This window comes from Rhopalosiphum maidis, chromosome 3 (genome assembly GCF_003676215.2).
Source record: "Rhopalosiphum maidis isolate BTI-1 chromosome 3, ASM367621v3, whole genome shotgun sequence".
Classification (NCBI taxonomy): domain Eukaryota; kingdom Metazoa; phylum Arthropoda; class Insecta; order Hemiptera; family Aphididae; genus Rhopalosiphum; species Rhopalosiphum maidis.
Window position 1 is genome coordinate 72,089,648 of NC_040879.1, and position 20,950 is coordinate 72,110,597.

Genomic DNA, 20,950 nt, shown 5'->3' on the forward strand with positions numbered 1-20,950 from the left:
TTAATTTTTTTAATGCACTAAACAAAATCCAAAATTCATATATAAATTTTAGATACTGAACACGGTATTTTAGGTACCCTTTTATATATATATATATATATACGTTTAACGTATAAGATTGTATAATTGTATATACACAAATAAATATAATATAATAATATTAAACAAGACGTTTTTAATGTCGGTTATAAATTTAAAAATATCAAACAAACTTCAACTATAGAAGTCAATAAATTTATATAAAACATTTAAAATTAAATTAAATACGACTCGTTTAAATTCACAAGTTTTTTTTTTCAATAAATTATATTAAGGACAATAACGGGATTGACAATAATAATATGTCCCGTCCGCGCCAATAGTATCGCCAATTGTCGTCCATATAAATAAATTCCTATATATTATACTTAAATACTTAATAATCTATAAACTTCATCCTCAAATGTTTATTGTTAATCTTTTGTCCTGTACAAACAAACAGTATTTAAATGGTACAATTTTCATTTAATATATATTTTTTACATTGAGGCAGAAGTATATAAGTTAAATTCATTTCATTCGTGATTTTTTTTTTTTTTTGAAATATTGGTCTTTCAGATATTTTTTAATTGCGGAATTATAGTTATTATTCTTCCTCTTCTTCTTCCTCTTCCTCTTCTTCTTCCTCTTCCTCCTCTTCTTCCTCCTCTTCCTCTTCTTCTTCCTCCTCTTCTTCCTCTTCGACCTATAAAAAACAATCGCAATGAATTAATAAATAACATTTAACAGACAATCATAAACTAATATTGTAGTAAATATCACAGGTATATTTACTTCTTCTTCAGCTTCTTCGTCGTCGAGGCCAAACGGTTCTTCGTCTTCCTCGTTTTTCTTGAGCTCTTCTTCTTCGGGTGTGTCTGGGTCATCCTTCTTCTTACCCGGACGTTCGCCGAACCATTTCGGTAACCGTCCTGCGAAAACGGCACGCAAGAAGTTTAACTAACACGTTTAGAACAGAGAAACACGATTTTTTCTGGTTTCGTAAAATTATTGATGAAAATAGGTAGATAGGTATATATAGGTAAGTTAGATGGTAGGGGACATATTCATTCATAATTAACGTGAAATACATAGAATGGCAAAAAAAGCACTAAAAGGTGAATAATTCTAGTAAATTCTCGACTTCTCAATAATTAAGTGAGAGACGAACAATTTAATTTAGTTATAATCCTTTGTGGATAGCTGATATACAATAGCTAGTTACTACTTACATATAAATCTTTACATTATACCAAACCCGGATTAAGAATCGATTAGGCCCTAGGATACCATAAACTTAGCGGGCCCCCTTAAAATTTTAATTTCAAAAAAATTGTATTACTAAATTTTGAAGAGTAAAGACCGTATATTGTTGTATAATTATGTACAATACAATATACAATATACATACATATATGTGTAAGTCAATTATAAGGCTATATAAATTAATAATTTATTGTACACATATTTTATTTATATATATAAAAACGCTGTATTTGTTACTAAAGAATTATAGCTTTAAATTTTCTTCTTTGGCAAATTGTTGTATAGTTTCATTAAAATCGATCAATTGCAAAATATCATTTTTTGAGTTCACTATCATTAATGAAGTTAAATTTTCTTGAATCTAGTTTGCTCTATTTTTATTTTTTGTTCTTGTTAACTTGGAAAATGTTCTTTAGGTCAAACAATTGGCCACTGGGATAGTTAAATATAATCAGAGTAATTAAAATGTTTTGAAATACTTCTTGCAATGATTTTTTGGAAAATCATTTTATTATTATGTTTGAGTAATATCTCATATAAATAGATCAAGATTATCTAACATCAATTATTACTACGCTATCAACTATTAGAAATTAGGATATCAATTTAATATTTATTATCATTTAGTAATTTTTTATGATATAAAATTAAGAAAATTTTTATTTTATAATTATTAATTACCTACATATCCACTAAAATAATTTTTTTTAGAACTCTTTTAAACAAATTAAAAAAATATATTTTGGAAATAAAGATGGGTCCTAGGACCGTGACACACTTGGCCCCCCTTAATCCGGGCTTGCATTATACTGTTGAGACGTCGAGAAACTACTATAATAATATTGTTATGACTTTACCTTGTAGTTGAAAGTGGTAAACAGTAAATGTTTACATGTCTGTTTTTATAAACACAGTAGGTAGGTTAGGTAAACGATCAATTATTGTATAACAATCAAAGTATTTAGAATTATTAATAGATCAAGGATTGTGAAAAAAATTCTTAATTAAAATTGTCTAAGAAAATCTTTTCTGCATAAACATCAAATAATATCTTTATTTGAAATCAGCTATAATTTGGCAAGCTAAATATATAACAGAAAATATATGATGTATCATATTATGTGCGTATAATATAAATAATAATATGCGTAGGAATTTAACAACTGAAGATATAACGATTTTGAGAATCACCGAACAGTTTAAACAAGCTGTAAAATCTTTATAGCTTATATCTTATACGATATATTGTGATTAATATACGTAAACACATACACTTAAAAGTGAGATGGAATTTAGCAGCGTGAATAATCAAAATAATCACGGCCAAAATTACTCGGTTACAGTGATTCATAACTCATAAGTCATAAGTAACTTTAGAACGAAATCTAAATAACTTTGAAATTAAATAATACGACGATTAACCTCTAGTATATTGTATATACAGACTATATAAAAGCTGGTTTATTACTTACCCTTAGCGCGGCCACCGAATTGGTCACTTTTTTCTGTCCATTGTTTTTCCATCGATTCTTTAGTGGTTTCCATATAACCCTAAAAAATTCAAACAAAAAATAGGAAAAGGTTCGTGCATGCAGGTAAGAAAAAACACAAATTTGGCCAAAACTAAGTGTTATAAACATGGAAATCTATATAATCGGGTGTAATAGCCAATAGGCTGGGTAGGGAAACGAGAGAGAATATACAGATTTTGCATTACTCTTGATGGACAGTTATGAAATATGACAGGTTCTTTTTGGCTGTAAGGGAAAAGCATGCCGAAATTCGCTACATATTTACGTACTTCTACTTCTTTTCATGAATTGTTCGTATTTACGATTCCAGTTAGACTCGGACTTTTCGCCTATCAACTCTTCCAGACCCTATTTATTTCGTTAACATCTCTGTATAGATTATACGTTTATATAATATACGTGTACACTTACTCCTTCGAACAGTTTCTTTTTGTCATCATAAGACCTCGTATCCACTCGCCTCTCGTACTTGGAAGCGACTTGGATCTTGGGCTAAGTAAACGAATACAAACATGTTAAGCTAACGACAACCAAATAGTAGAGTCATATAATATACAAAATATATACGGTCATTATGTTATATAATGCAAACTTACTGGGTATTTGCCGGTAAGGGCTTCAGGGTCGAGACCCTTCTTCAAAGCCTTGTGGCGGAGTTGTTGCTTCTGACGTTCTTTCAACTCTTTCAACTGAAATGCAAATAATTATTACTGCATTAGATACCAAAATATTACGACTACTAATATATGGGAGCTTAAAATATACATACAAAATACAAAATATTATATAACCCATGCGCGTAGCCAGGGGAGTGTTATACAGATGTAGTAACACCTCCCTCAGCCGTCGTATATACTCATAGATTTACAATTTTTTTTATTAATAATAATAATATTTACATTTTTTCTCATAAAGCATTATCTATTCACTTGTAATGCGTTTAATAAAGTATACATAAAGTTATTAATTTTGTATGTATAATTTTATCAATTAATTTTTAATAACACCCCCCCCCCTTTGAAATTCCTGGCTACGCGTCTGATCATCTACAGATGATAAATACTCACGTCGTAATCTTGTCTCTTCTGTCTTTCCTCCAAATCGTACTTTTCTGTTTCCAGCTTGATGATCTGGTCCCAGAGTTCGGTGGCTTTGAATTGGAGTTTTTGCACAGAGAATCCTTCGATGTTCAATGGTTTGATTCTGAAGCTCAACGATATTTTCTTTTCTTCTTCGATCTGTTCTCTGGTTTTGTTGCGTTCAAGTTGGGCAGATGTCATACTCAATGCCTATAATATAATATTATGAAATATTAAACAAAATAATTCAAATTACATTACTGTAAGAAAACAAATCAAGTTCCTCGACAACGATTGAATTGGACACTTACGCCTTCTTTTTTGCTGATGGTGAAGTTGGGTCCTTTTGATTTGTTGGTTTGTTCCTTAAGAGCAGCCATCATAGCTTGCCGTTTTTTCTCGGCCTCTTCTAAGCGTTTACGTTTTTCTTCGATGTCTTTCTGTTTCTTTTCCTCGACTTCTCTCTGTCTGCGTTCTTCTTCTTGCTTCTTTCTCTCGGCCATTCTTTTCTCTTCTTCCGCTCGCATAACCTTGCGCTTGGCCTGTTTTTCCTTCAACTTTTTCAAGTCGTCTTCTTCCTTTGACCGCTGTTTGCGCCATTCTTGAATGTACTCTTTAAGCTGCTCGTCTAAGGCTGAAGATTTTAATTCTTGCCTCTGATTAAAATCAAAAATCATTAGTAAATTATAAAAATAATTCAATACAGCTAGGAAAAATGTAAATATTTATGAAATTACATAAAATATTAACAGAAAATAGAGCAATTACCTTAACGAATTCGGGATCTCCATCTCCACTAAAGTTTGCAAAAAGAAAAAGTAAAAGAAAAAATATATATTAGTTTCGATATCAATACATTGTTTTTTATGGGTTGATGACACTGATGTTATTTTCCCCTGCGGGGGGCTTGTTATTTATAATGTGTGATTAATAAATGGGTCATTTGAAATTTGGCACCAGTTAACTGTAACAGGATATATTGTCAGAATAAAAATAATTTTTAGTAACGATGCCATGTGGCCTATAGCCAGGCAAAATGAATAAATAGTAAAGACACGCAAAATTTATTGTTAAAAAAATTTGCACACAAAATCAGTTTTATGTATGTTTATACTTCAAAAAACATATTAAATTAGTCAAGTAAAACTTCGTTTTTTAATCGTTCTATATCTAAACATACAAAACATCTTAATATTACTATATCTAATATTTTAGAATAAAAATCTAAAGTTTCTAATTTCCAATGAACTAATAAAATTAATACCATTTTGTCTACATTCTAATTTTTCTACTAAACAAAATACTGCATAAACTAAAGGCTTATTGTATGGATTGTCTGCACTAAGCCTTTTCTACTTTCTACTTTAGAATCAACTCAGTACATATTTTTACTTTAACTCCCACTGCAGTAAACTTACTCTTTGCTTTTTTCAGGCTCCGGTTGCCTGCGCCAAAAATTGACGATTTAGACAAATTCCAAGAATATCACAAACATGTATAGAGTGTACAGACGTTAATTTATATTTAAAAATTTTACTTTCTTTCAGTAGCTACTTTGTATAGCTATTATATTAACTATGAAATCGTATATGATTGCATTTTAAACTACCTATATATAACTACGAAATAGTTATAAATAATTATATAATCAAAGTGCAATGTACAAAATATTTAACATTTTGTAGAATTTATATATTATATAAATTATTATTAAATATATAGGTATATTTATAATGAAATGTAAAAATAATTACGACCACATTACGTTGTACACTCTATTAATAAGGAATAAGCCAAATAAACAATTCGGGTGCTCATACACAAAATCATTTGGCTTATAACGTATTTACAATTTTGAAAAGCGTGCAAAAATAAGCAAGTTGAAGCTAATGAAATAAAATCAAGTGACTGAAAATCGAAATTAAAATTGCAAGTGAATTCCTTGGCAAACATTTATTAATAAATCGTTTATATAACGCTATAAATTTTAAGTTCTTGTCACAGACTTCATTTCTAGCTCAACATTTATATATATGTACAATGCATTTGAAATTGTTCTTTCAAACTCTTTACTCTCTACAGACATTTTTTTTGTATCTCCTACATTTACATGTTTACTCGCTAATCTTTTTCAAATGCTTTTGCAGTAGCAATTTAAAAGCGCAAAAATGATTTAATATTTTGAAACTTACGTTTCCTCTTCGGAATCACTGAAAAATAATAGTAAGTTAAATGTAAAATGTATAAAATATTTATGTGTACCTAATTACATTGATAAAGCCTATAATATTTAAAAATTTTCCTATTTATATCACTTATATCTGCACTAACCATAAATATTCCAAAATAATATTTATAAAAAAAATTGTGAAAACGTCCGTACTTATAATATGTAAGATAGTAGTTTGTATAAATGTTTTTAAAAGAATGTTTACAAGAAAAATTGTATCAACTTGTTTAATAAAAAGTGTAGTTATCCAGACGTTATCACGATTTTTAAAGTTATTTTTCACGTGCGAGTTATTACAAAAATATAAGTAAAGGTAATAAATTAGGTAAGAGAAAACAAATTTATCTTAGATAATAGAAAATGCATAGATTTAAAAACAATAATAAGTATACACTAAAGACAATGAACGCAATTACAGTATAATAGAAATATCGATGTAGAATCTATTATCTAATTCTATTGGCAGCTTATACTACACAATATTTATAAATATTTTATTACTTTGTTAGAAATGGACAATCATGCACAAGTCAACTTTTTATATGAAAAATCAATTCGATTTACTGCCATATAAATACTAAGAACGTCGTGATTTTCGAGTAATTTAAAACATATAAATAATAATAATAATATAGCCTGGTAAATAAAATAACAAGGTCGTCGAAAAATGTGTAAATATTACAATAGATCATAGCAATTTGTAATAGTATATTGGAATAAAACTTGATCTAAACAGCAAAATACAGTTTTATTATAACTGTCTGTTCATTTTACATAGATAATGCAAATTTACTAACTTGTCAACCCATTATTCAGGGAGTGAAATTGTTTAAAATACTTTAGCGTAAATTATAAAATATATGCGATGTATTTAATATGTTAAACGAATTTAATCATAACTCAGGTCCCAGACAAACAATTATATTCGTGAATATCGTTTACTAACGTATTCCTTATTACAAAAACAGTTTAATTATCCAACCCATCCTGTTGTATACCTGCTAATATAATACTATATTCATCTACAATAGAAATATTATTATTTAACTTTATAAAACGACTTACGTGTACACTTCTTCTTCGTCAGACATGATTAAGCGTGTGTCTAGGGCCTAGTCTCTGTAAACAAATAAAATCCAAATGAAAACCCGTGTAAATCACTAGGTTACGGAATGGGTAGGTATCTCGTTCACCCTATCCCTAGCGGTTTTATTTGAAAATGTATTTCTCGCGGAGAAACGACCGGTAGACGTTAATTCTGAAAATATGTGGGAGGGATCGGCGGCAGTGTATCCCGTTGATATTAATAGCTGCTGCCGGTTCGGGCTGCCAACATTGCCTTTTTACGACCCACAAAATCCTAACGCATCTATTTATATAAAACGCGCATAGTATACCAGTGCGTATATAGTATTATGCAGAGAGACAAATCGTTCGGGATTTCAACAGTAATATAATATAGTAAAACACATATTAATGGTCCATTATTTTATATAGTTGGATGCGCGATTCGCGGATCGGTTTTCTAAACTATCGCCGGGAAATCTATCAGATTCAATATCGAAACATAAATAAATACCTATCAAATATAACAGTATACACCAATCACCTTAAAATAACCAGCAATAACGATTTTTTTTTCTCAACAAAAAACTATATGATTAATAATATTTCACTATATGGGTATACTAAAGCAGACAATTTCACACGGGCATTGCGAAAAAATTCTCTAACACATAATACGCATCCAACAGTCCCGCTGCAGATTTTCTGCACCGAATGAATGTGGTGACTGTTGAGGCCCCTCGCGATAGTGACGGTCTGAATAAATACTCAAGAAAAATTTAAAACTGCTGCTACAATCTAATTTAACAAGGATATTAAACATGGTCATGGTATATGATCGAAATATATCGTTTTCCGACGCGTGGACGAAAACAGAAAAACTCTTCTATTCTGAAGCAGCCAACATGAAACGCATATTTTTAGGTATATTATTCAAAGGCGGAACGACGTTAACCCGATGAACGAACACTAGGTTATCGATTTCATCGGAAAATGTTATATTTATTTCTGATGTCGTCCTTCATCACCTATACCCTCGATCGAATCACGAATACGCCAACGTGTGATTTTTGGTGGGTACCTTCACACCGTCACGAAATCTCCCGATGTTTGTGAATATACATACACATATAGTAAATTAACAAGTAGATTTCATTATTAAGCGTCTGGCGGACGCATTTACAACGATACATCAACGAAATTTAGAGTACAGTAAGTTATAGTATTGTGTTATAATTTATATTATGTATGGATGGTGTACTTACAAAAATATAATATATGTATAACGCGACGGAGGTCCCACTAACGTCTCCGGACGACTGTTCGCCGTTCGGATTCGAGATCGGCAATTAAGCTCGTCCCCACCAAACCGGAGCTCGCGGACAGGAAATCTATCCGGGATATTTTTGGCATTTTCCAGTTGTATCGTATATAAATACGTGCATACTAGATATAGATATCATAATGTTTTGCGTATGGAAAACGCGGTAGGAAAAAAAACGATAATAATAATGGTAATAACGAGAAGACGACGAAAAAGACCATTTGATCCTAACTGACGGGTCGGTGGTGGGGGGAGGCTTTCAAAAGTGTGTCAAAAATATTAACGCACTCGCCGTAGGAATTTATTATTACATTAGGAGTATATCTGTGGTTTATTTTAGAATTCCCAGCGTACACGAACGTATTATTATCCGTCACCCAGAATGTTACGAATCTTTGCCGACGAATGATTAATAATTTACACCTTAAATGACATTTTATGTCATTCATCTTTATGCATTATGCAGATGTATAGTATAATTTGTATATGTAGGTATAGCTGGCTCTTTATATTAGATAGGAACAGGCGATAGCCATTTTACATTCACAATTCATATGTATATTGTATAATTATTTATTATACCTTCATACATATATGTATTATATACCTATATATAGAACAATCATAGATGAAAATCTAATTATATTCAAGCAGAATTCATGAATGTCACACATTTTTTACAATACATATAACTATATAAGGCTTGGTATGTCGTATGTGGGTTTTTTTGTTAAAATTAAAATAGTACTAATTTATTAACAGCTAAATAATTTACAATTACTTAATAACTAGTATTGTTTTGTATTTTATATGTTTACATAGTAGTTAACAAAATAGAGAAAAATATAAACATGAATTTATGAAAATGTAAGTAATTTTCTACTGTGCAAATGTGCAATACCACAATAACATGTATAAATATATTTTTAGTTAAATAATAAACATAAGAACAATAGATTTGAACTTTATAATCACATTATTGAAAAATTTTAACACATTTCTTAATCAAATATTGATAAATCCTTATTTATAAAATGCCCTCTTTCTTTACAGCACACATGTAAATTATTAAAATTATATAATTTATTGCCAAATATAATATAAGTAGTACTTTATCCAACAATAAAAAACACCTATACTATTATGGAATGAAGTAAGCATCAATGGGAGAAATGGATATCTTTGATCAAACCTTAAAACCATCCATCCAACCTCGGTCAATAACAACAATGGTCCTAGACTTATTAAATACAATTTTTCTATACGATTCAATGATTTAAATTTACCAGTATTATACAAAAATGAAACATTAACTAAAAGTAATAGTGATTTAGTAATGAATTCAAATGGTTTAAACAATAATGGAAAAACAGAATATGTAGATATGGTTGATAGCATTGTAAACATGGAACAATCATTTGTAGAGGAAAATACTAGAAGTCTGTAAATAAAAATAAACATGTATCTATTTAAGTATTAGATAAAAAGAAACATTGAATGGCTTACGTTAATGGTATGACAGCTAGCAATAATGCTTTCTCGTGAACATGCCAACCAAACATAAATGAAGTCAAACCACACAACACAAGGCATCGGACAAAATCAATTGGATTTCTATTGGATTTCCAAAGTTTATATAAACATGGCTGAAAATGACAAATCAATATTTTAATAAATGCAATGGTCAATATATATCTTATAAACAAAAAAATCAAAAATAGAATATTAGAATCAATAGAATCTTAACCATCATCTATAGTTTATTATTATTTATTAAAGTGTATTATAAACACATTATACACCATTTGACCATTGATAGTTAAAACTTTCTTTATAATAGAAATTTAATTTAAGTATAACTATAATCTGCTGAAGATAAGATCAGTACCAGACAGCAAACAATTTTTGGCAGGCAAAGATCAAATAACCTCTGTTTGGTCGAAGTAACTATCTGTACTATTATACTACCGTGTAGTGAGCCACACTCACTCATGCGCACAACTTAGCCACCCAGTAATGATCTCATTTTAAACAGAGTATATTTCTACAGAAAAATGTTTACTTTTTAAGTTTAGAAAAAACAAGAAATAACCCAAAACTTACCAACATAAAAATTATTGTTAAAATAAAAGTAATCTGAGGAGTTATTGATGGAAAAACAGTATGTTCGAATTCTTGAACTAAACCTCTCGTCATTGATGCTGAATTATTGTTTTTTATTAAATCGTAGTCTTTATCTGAAAAAATTCTCAATTAGAAAATCAGTATAGGAATATAAAAATTAATATCAAAAAATTGAATTTATAAATACATGTAATTTTAGCACCAATATCAGCTGTATTATACAAAGCCCAAAAATTTGGTGCCCAATAAGCATGTGATAAACCTCGTTTGAATGGAAATAACTGTTTAAAAACCTAAAAAATAAATTAAATTATTAGAATTAAGATTTATATATAGTTAATATTCTAATAATACCTGTAAAATTTGACCATTGAATATAAAAGGGCCAAATGAGATACTGGATACACCGAGAACAATTAAACCTAATTTTATAAGTCTTTTCAATGCAAATTGTATATTTTTTTGAAGACAAAAGTGTCTTAATAAGTAAACAAAAAATGCTGGTGCCAAGTATAAATAAATATGTTTGAAATTTAACAAAACCGTAAACCAAAATGCACCTCGATAGTTTTCACCCTAGAAAAAGCAACAACATAAACCAAAATAATACAATCTATTAGAAATTGAAACTATAATTTAAAAGTAATATTTTTTACCTTTAAAATGTGAGATATTGATATAAGTAAGATACCGAAAAGAAAGCCATTGTACTGAAAGTGTATTTGGTCAATGAGCAATAATGTTACATTAGCTATTAACAAGAGTTCAATGACAAAAACAGAAATTTTACTTTCATCCATAGGTTTTTCTTTTTAGTCTTTGTTGATTTCACAAGTAATGCAATTGACTGAGCACATCTAAAAATAATATAAATTTCATACTTATTATATAGTATATCAGATGTTTTGAAAATGTTTATCCATCACATTATTCCATTATATATTACTAGTTAAAAACTATTAAATTATTTTAGTTGTTAAAGAAATGTTATTATTTACATTTTCAAATTTAAATAACTAATAAAAAACAACTCATAGTTTTATACTAGTTTACTTAACAAGCTATTGTTTCATTTAATACAATACATTGTGGGTTAGGTATATGAGAATTTAAGTTATGTATACCTAAAAACAAAAATTAATTAAAATGTTATGTTTACAATAAATATTCATAAAGTAATTATTGAAAATATTTAGGACAACAATAAATAAATCTAAAATAGGAAATTTGAGAGGAAATTTTAAAATACATTTTTATTGTTTATATTGGGTACTTCTTAAATTTGAATAATATTATATTCTATGTAAATACTAATATTTATAATTTAATTTCAATCAATAGAAAAAAATATACTATTAGACTTAATAAAATGAAATAATATCTTAACATACAATAAGAATTTAATAGCTAAAAACATAAAACATTGTCATTCAATTTGAATGATATTTACTTTCGAGATCCATAATAAAACACAAAATCAGTAATAATGACGCTGAGTCGTTGAAAGAATACAGTGGCATTTGACGAATAGTTACGATTGTGTATCGACAACATGTCAATATCAACAAAGGCAGCAATTTGAGCTAAGAAGTATTCAAACCACGCAAACAATGGTGGATAGTCGATTGTCCATTCCGAATGTTTAGCTGAATACCACTGCGATATGGGTAGACTGTACGTGGTGGCTAGCCAGTTGCGATGCACCTCGAAATCGGTTGAAAAACTGTCAAAACAGAATAAGAACAATTTAATGAACATAATTGTGGATAAATAATGAAAAAAACAAAATTTTTTAAGAAGGCGAATAAAAATGATGATCCCACATTGGATTTTCACTCACTATGATGGCAACAGGAGCAACTTCACGCACGTTATAACGACGTGCAAGGAAATTGTCATTTTGAATTTGAAGACTACTGACTAGGTCAAGACATCACTGAAAATCCATAGTCGGCGTGAAAGACAAATTGTGTAATTCCGGACAGAATAATGTATTCATTTTAATAATAATAATGACGGTAATGAACCCCGAGCATAGTTTGAAAACATGTTCAAAAGCGACGGCGTATATCTATTTCAAAACGACAAAGCCACGATGACTACATTACAATTGTCCGTAAAGCCAGTAATAATTAATAATTATTACGATTTATTGATTTAACGTATTTAATATTTATGTATCGAGTACTTAGTACCTACGTACGACCAACGAGTAGCCACGAAACATTTTTAATCTTTATTGAGACGCGTTTCACGTAGTCGTCAAGTCTAAACTCTAAACGTTACCGGTATAACGATTAATGATAAAGTAATATTGTTATCACTTGTCCCATTTATCAAGTCAGAGTTTCAATTTAGAAGAAATCAAGAAATGTTTTTTTAAAACGACGAAAGCGGTTACGTTATTTAAGACAAGACTATGTCAAAGCTGCAATAATTACCACAGTACCACATAACTACTGCCGTTCAAAATCCGATATCATTAATTGTCAGTATTGTCACATTTACTGTTGTCTGTCAAACTAGTGTCAGTGGAAAATTTTCTGTTACCGCGATTAGTGGTTTTATGACCAAGTCATTTTTATTATATCGCGTCTATTAAATCAATTGAAAAATGTCTGGCGGAAAGTGTCAATATGTAAATTGTCGTAAATCGAAGACGAACTTTATCGCTTTCCAAAAGATGAGAGAAGAGAAATTAAAAAATATAATAATAATAATTGATTTTCTTTATTTAAAATATAGAAAAAAATTTGATGCTAATCATATAGGTGTCTAATTTTTATAACACTTGATTTATTAGTATATAATTTTTAATTGTATCTCTATAAAATAGAAAAGTACCTATATAAATACCTAATTATAATGATTAATGAAAAGAAAATTTAATCAATTAACTTTAAAATTGGAATAAGGTTTGACATTCCTAATTTTGATTTACTTCAATAGTTTAAATTGTCAAAACATTTACATAGTTATAAAATATTCTTCTAGCAATAATTTTGAAGGGCAAAATTTTATTTACAATTGAACTGGAAAAACTTCACAATAAGTAAATTTGTCATGAACATTTCCCACCTGATAGCTTCACATATTTTTCTATTAAATGCTGTTTAATAAACACTGCTATTCCATATAATTATAATGATAAATTTGAGCAACAATCATACATATCTTCAAACTTTGGTAAAAAACATTAATCTGAACAAAAATTTTTTTAAATATCAATTCCGGCTAAGACATATTCACACACAAAATCAAATATGGTAAAGTTAGTTTTCTCAAATATACCTTCTTAACTCTCTGCTCTCACTATTACTCAAAAAACTAATATAACAAATACAATATAAATGCCTAACCCGAATTAAAAAAAAAAATTGATTCAATTGAAATAGATAATCCTAGAAAATTGAATTTAAAACAAAAATTTTAACAAAATCAAAATAATTCATAAAAAACTTGTTCATATTTCAAAATTAAAAAAAAAATAGTTTTAAAAACTTAATAAATATACATACATTTTCTTCTATAAATTCCAAAGCGATGGTGACTATGCAATTAAAAGATAGGTGTCGTTCATGAACATTAAATGAAAAATAATTAGCTTTAAATTTATATTATAAATTACCAGCAGCATACAAATTTTTATGTTCACAAACCATTTACTATTCGATATAATATATAAACAAAATGTTGAACCTGGTTTCAGTAAATTTTTTTAATCAACTTTGAAAAAAAATATTTTGTTATCTGATTGCGGATTATAAACAAAATGTCTCCTGTTTGTTTTGATGCGATATATTTAAAAGAATTAGTAGAATATTACAAAGAATTTGACCTCATTAAAAGTTTTTTAAGACTTTGCAGTTATAACGGAAGGACCAAAAAAGTGCTAACAGTGTTTCAAATATTTATTTACAGTGGACAATTCCGATTACATATTTTCTTTTTCATTCTGGAGTAAACAAATAATTTTAAAAATTTGATACAAGATATTCTTAAAAACTGATTTAATGTTGAATTGTGTCTAAAATTTAAAGTGTATGATCAAGGCACAAACAATTAAAGTACTTTAAAATTATTAAATATTTCTGAAGATAGGCCATATTTTTTTAACAACAATAAAATATTTTATTTGTTTGAGGTACCACATTCACTTAAAAATGTAAGAAATATGCATGTTACATAAAAGGTGATAATAATATAATTTAATTTGATGACATAAAAAATTATAAAAATATTTACACAAAAAGAAAATCAAATTTCAATTAACTGATTTGTTCTATTTATTGTCATAATTGTATGAATCTACTTCTACTGTACCTATAGTCCAGTAAAAAAAAAAAAAAAAAACAGTTTTTAGTGAATTGTGACATATTGTAATAAAATAAATAATTACCCTCTGGTTACGTATGGCACAATGTATTAGTGTATTATATATTAATTGTGGCAATACTAAGAAAATATCGGCTTATTGATGTTTCTGTCACCGTCATAAACCAGTCTAGGAATATGTTTTATTTGTCATCAATCACAATAATAAAATGTTCATTCATACAACAGCACTTATCGACAGATATTATAAATACAATTTTAGTCACTAAAAATCCTTAATTCATACCAACATTTTTAATTTAATTACACAAATTAATATATTTTGAAAATTCCTTAATTAATACTCAATAATAATAATTAATAATTATGAAATAAATCATGTTTTTTAAAATTCAGTACACATTAGTTTCTGTATAAAATTAAATGTGTATATCTATTTACTAAAATTAAATTAGTATAACAATACTTGAGCTTATAAACTTTAGAACAATATTGAAAATATCAGTCAGGGTTAATATATAATATTATAGTTATTAAATGATTACAATATTATTACTAAAATTTTCAATAATAAATAACAATTGTATATTCCTAAATTATTCAAATTAGTTTAAAGGGATTCAAGTGTACAGAGTATAGTTCCATTTATCAATAACTGATCATTCAAACAATATAAAATAAATTTAACAGAATTATTGTATAACAAGCTAGTATGTATATAAATGTATTTTGTCTGTAAATATTTTACAAAGATAATTTTAGAATGTTTAGCTCACTAAAAATAATTATAATATATATATATTATAATAGTTTAATAATATTTTATAATAGCCATTAGTAGAAATTATAGTATAAGTGATATTAGATATAGTGCTAATAAATAATGATTTTTATACACATTGGAGGATTAAACTGTAAAATAATATTAGTATTATATTATGCTACAGTAATAAAATGTGATCCCATAATGTTCTAGATTTTAATTTGGTCACAATTCATGTTCCATAAAAATAAATCAATGATTTAAAAAAGTATTAGTTTAAAAGTTAGATAAAATAAAAGCTAATATTAATTTTTAGTTTACTTGATTTGAGAGACAATTAAATTTAATCACATTGATTCAAAAGATTTTTCAATATATCATCATAAAATTTGGAGAATACTTTTCTATTGTATGTGATAAGATGCAAAAAACTGCCAGTAACGGCTGCCAATTCATCTTTGAATGCAGACAAACCAAGTGGGCATTGCTGAGGAACTGCATTGTCAGAACTGATAACTGCAGTAATAAACTCCTTGAAACGCTTCTCTAAAATAATCATATGAGATAAAAATTATAACACTATTATTTATATTGAATCACAAATATATTACCAACTAGAGTTCTTATTTTATTGTCAGGATTTTGGATTAACAAAACTTGAGTCTCAAGTGTATTAACCATATCTGGTAAAACAGGTGGTCCATCTGGATTAAATATGCACAAATGCTTATTACAGCAAAGAACAATATGTTCTACAATATTTGACAAGACATTTTTACTAAAAAACAAAAAATTAATGCAGTTAATAAACTATTCACAAATTAATAGTCAATAAAGTAATCAATACTTGTTGAAATCATTTTCTTTCAGGACAGATAAAATAAGATTTTTTAAATTTTTTTGAATTCCATGTTATTAGGAATAATAGATGTAGTTGTTGATATTGTCACAATAAATGTAGATGCTGCGAGAATCAAAAGATTTAGCATTTTATTAGTTGCCAAATATCGATCTTTATCCAATGATAAAGCCTGAAAATAATATCAACTATTTTAAAAACATAACCTTAATAATGCATAGTATTGTAACTTTATTACCTCTGGGAACAGAACATTTTCATCCCAATCAAATATTTCCATATAAGCTCGAACGACTATATCGTGATAAGATTCTGTAATCTTTTCAAAATTAATATGGCGTTTTAACCACTCAGCAGTCAGATTTAAGGCATCTGTTAATAATTTTCAATGAATAAAAAAAAATTTTAGTTGAATATTACACAAAATAAAAAATTGGGATTTACCTGGCTTAACACTTAAATACTCTTCAAATTTCTCTCGTTCATAATCAGCACTACAGGCGTTTAGTGCTCGTCGCTGTGCAGTTATTGTGAAATTTGCCATGTCAAGTTTCATCAAACTCAAATTCTAACAACAAATATTTATTAATATAATATACAAGAACTCAGATAGTTACTAATTTTTAAATAAAATAAATACCAATGGCATTCAACATATATTTATTAATTTTTAAATACCAATATTTAAATTAATAAGTGGATATCTTAACTTAAACAACTGTTAATCTAAACAACAGTCTACTAAAGCACTAATAGTAGTACTACAAAATATTACATTTTTAAAATAGGTATCTAATAATTAGTATTATGTTTTCAAAAATGAATAGAAATTTGATTTACTTAAAAATGTTAATAGTTATAGACTATAGTCTATGAGTGAAAGTTAAAAATAAAAAATACGTATAAAATATAAATGTTGTATAAAAAGTACACATTAAATTATTTCAAATTATAAGTACTTTGCAAATAAACTTAATCTATTATTTGCTTTTAACACTATTAGATCATTTGACCAAATTCCGTATTAGAATAATCTAACTGCCTTCAACCTTATATTATAAGATTAATTTTTCTAAATCTTTATATGATTATTTTTTATTAAATATTTTGCATAAGGAATTTGTTAAAAAAAATAATAATACATTTTTAATTTATTTAAAATAATGATGTAAATATACATAATATACAGATTACTTAAATTTCAACTATGCAACCAAAAATTACATATCACTTAGGTGTCCCGTAGTTACATATGACCTAAGCAATTTGCAGTGCCCTTAAAGTGTCAGACTATGCATACAAGTATAAGACTTATTTATAATTTATTTTATTACTTAAATTTTTAATGATTATCATATGATTGAAGATGTTAAAATAATTTTAGTAAATTGTAATTGCTACATATACTGAAAAGCAGAATTTCAAAAGTGTTTTAACCACAATACCATTCAATCAGAGAACCCTCATCAAAAAATAAAATAAATTACATAGGACTATAATGCTACAACGAATAAATGTATGCATTTAAAATATAATTTAATAAAAATAAGCCACAGCGTATTGAATAAATATTTTAGAACTGACATTTATTTTATAATATAGCACTAATTTTATTTTTATTAAAATTGTAATATAATTATTAATCTGCTTTAATTTCAAACTAATATAAAAAATAATAGAATAAGAAAATTTACCTTTTTTTATGTTATATATCTTCTATCTTCATACATAATATAACAGTTTTCACCTATTTTTTTTTTTTAGATAATTGTATTAAACAATCTAAATCATAGGAATTTTGTCAATGACAATTATTTCCAACTATTTAAGACTATATATTGTATTTAAAAGACTATTTCTAACAATTTATTGTATTAAATATGCCAATTAAAATAATTTTGCATTAATTAAATATTATAATTGTTAACCTTACAAAACTGTTACTAATAACAATATGTTATCTCATAATTTATTCTGTGGTATAATAAAACATTAATTATTTGATTAATTATTCAGACTATCATATAGGCACTTATTAATACATTTTACTAATTAAATTAATTATTGCAACTATTATTATAATAACAAATTATTAAAATTACTTAACCAAATTAAATAAAATAATATGTAGACGAGTAAATATTATTTTATCAGTTGCAAACATTCAAGTAATTATTTGATTCTAAAATTTAGTAATTTACCTCTGTTATTCCTTTAAATATATCAACAGGATCATTTAATTGTGTTAGTGCACGTATTGAATCATCTCGTACTGGAGCACATATTTTTGACATCAAATTCAGAATAAATTTTGTATAATACTAATGACAAGAAAATATATAAGTTAAGACAATCAATATTTTTTTAACTTTGTTGGTTATGTTATTTTATAGTTACGTCAAAATCCAAAGAGTTATTGTCTATCTGTGTTGTATAAGCTCTACATCTAAAACTTGACTAATTTCTTCTTTAATTTAGTATGCTGGTCCAACAACAAATTTGATAAGCTCTATAAACATTGTATTTTCTTAAAATTAGTAAAATTACTAAATTAGTAGAACTTTAATAGTAAACAAACAATGTTACTTACTGTTCGTATTTCAGATAAAGTGTCATAGCTTGAGTGTATTCGGGGGGATCATTGTTTAATTGCTCACGCAACAACTCCCAAAATGCTTTGTGCATTGTGTCTTTGACTTGTTTCATTAAACTGATAGAATAAAACACATTCATAAAAAAAACATAAAAGAATTATATATGGTGTGTTTATAATACTATGTTCAATTAATTACTAGTTTTACCTATTATTTGGTGGTTCTTGAGGTTCCAACTTAAAATTTTCATTAACAGCTTATCTCGTGGACCAGAGCACTATCTTCCAATTTTTTTGCAGCTACCATAATCTCAGGTATGATAAGACCGTGGAGGTGAGAGCGCGCAGTTATATTATTTAACCTGAAGATTACAATAAAAGATATAAAATAAATAAAAATAAAATACTATTATGTTAAACTATTACATTTCTTGACGAACTCCAGGAAATAGGTCTATTTGGTGTTGATTTATCTTCATCTTATTGGATGTATTTTCTGAACTCATTTTAAATGTGTGTATAATGAGATTTATAACTGTAAGAAAAAAAAAAATTAAAAAATTTTAAAATAATTATTTATCTATATTTAAAAAATGTTTAGTAAATTAAATTATTATAAATAAATAAGTCTAAAACTTTTCAAAGTAAGCCAATAACCATTATAATATTTTAAGGGGTACCTATATCTATGTGCATTGTACATAGATTTGGTCATTGACGTTTTTCAAGTTAATAGTAATATTGTTCAAAACAAATAGCTCTAATAGAATAAATGATAATAACCCCAATACTCATTTTATGCATTTCATTACATAAATGTTCATATGATATTACATTATTACCTTCGGGAAGAATTTTTTAATTTAACTATATAATAATTTATAATGGATAATAATAGCTTTTTAGTATAATAAGTATCAATAATAAATTTATACCAATCAATACTACAAATTAGAAATAATACTATAACTAGACATATTTTTTAGAAAGCATTCATCATAATAGTTACACCTTTCCCGTAACAATATTTATGTATAAAATATAAATTATGTAAAATTTTAATCAGTTTAAACAACCAACAATCAAAAAAAATATTTTTAAATTTTCCTAAGCAGGTTAACTAAAAATTATTAATAAATTGACACCACATATGAGGAATAAACTAAATTTATTTTATAAAACAAACAAAATATTAAAATTACTTTAGATTATTACTATCTAGATATAATCCAAAATGATGTATAATATTTAGTACCTTTTTGACGATTAATTAATATATCAAGTACTTACATAGTAGGTAAATGAAATTAGATGACAAGAAATAACCAACTAGTAAAAAAATTACAGTCTTAAAAAGTACACACACAAAAAATACTTTGTAGTTTTTGAGAAAAGCGGAGAGAAAATTAATAAAATTAAACAAAAAAATGTATCAAAACTGAATGGAAAATGAAATTTATACGAGAACAAAATGTGGTGTCGTTTTAGCAGTCACAAAAGAATTGACCAAGGACTGGCAATCAATGAACCAGGAATAGATTCGATACTGTAAATGTTGATAATATGATGTATATACTATATAATACATTAATACACCTTTTATGGTCATAGACCTTCCTACAAATGTTTTTAGAATTTTCAATACACGGAAATTTACTACTTCGTCAACAACTACCCCACGTATTTAAACCATCAAAACTAACCAAAATCCTTAGTTACACAATATAATTGGATACAGAACACGAATCCGGAGTTGTATATT

General features: G+C 27.0%; 2 protein-coding genes and 1 pseudogene across 6 annotated transcripts; all 3 read right to left on the bottom strand.

Moving 5' to 3' along the window:
• Positions 1–424: 424 nt before the first annotated feature.
• LOC113558988 (troponin T-like) lies at positions 425–8,536 on the bottom strand. Of its 5 annotated transcripts, none has more exons than XM_026964579.2 (12): positions 8,456–8,535; positions 7,191–7,244; positions 6,088–6,105; positions 5,314–5,340; positions 4,664–4,691; positions 4,207–4,551; positions 3,884–4,105; positions 3,413–3,505; positions 3,228–3,308; positions 2,757–2,835; positions 814–950; positions 425–724 (listed from the first exon to the last, which is right to left on the bottom strand). In XM_026964579.2, the coding sequence occupies exons 2-12, from the start codon at positions 7,214–7,216 to the stop codon at positions 626–628; spliced, it is 1,155 nt and encodes a 384-aa protein (XP_026820380.1). In that variant the 5' UTR covers positions 7,217–7,244; positions 8,456–8,535; the 3' UTR covers positions 425–625. The 5 variants fall into 5 exon arrangements, with proteins under 5 accessions (XP_026820380.1, XP_026820381.1, XP_026820382.1 ...); XM_026964580.2 differs by lacking the exon at positions 2,757–2,835 and adding an exon at positions 3,086–3,164 and having other exon boundaries at positions 8,456–8,533; XM_026964581.2 differs by lacking the exon at positions 5,314–5,340 and having other exon boundaries at positions 8,456–8,536.
• Positions 8,537–9,476: 940 nt separating this feature from the next.
• Positions 9,477–13,025, bottom strand: LOC113557003 (probable dolichyl pyrophosphate Glc1Man9GlcNAc2 alpha-1,3-glucosyltransferase). Its single transcript, XM_026962267.1, is given in 9 exon segments — positions 9,477–9,955; positions 10,021–10,160; positions 10,618–10,751; positions 10,826–10,931; positions 10,993–11,214; positions 11,295–11,440; positions 11,443–11,495; positions 12,089–12,361; positions 12,479–13,025. Coding segments are annotated over 9 exon segments (1,491 nt in total). The 5' UTR covers positions 12,538–13,025; the 3' UTR covers positions 9,477–9,597.
• A 2,970-nt stretch (positions 13,026–15,995) lies between these two features.
• Positions 15,996–19,694, bottom strand: LOC113558301 (annotated as a pseudogene).
• Between the last annotated feature and the right edge of the window lie 1,256 nt (positions 19,695–20,950).

Bases quoted from the DNA above. Each gene is read 5' to 3' on its own strand.
- LOC113558988 (XM_026964579.2), bottom strand. From the start codon at position 7,216: ATGTCTGACGAAGAAGAAGTGTACAC. The intron at 2,836-3,227 runs GTAAGTGTACAC...TGAATTTTTTAG, and splicing joins AAAAGAAACTGTTCGAAGGA to GGTTATATGGAAACCACTAA. The intron at 725-813 runs GTAAATATACCT...TGTTTTTTATAG, and splicing joins ACGAAGAAGCTGAAGAAGAA to GTCGAAGAGGAAGAAGAGGA.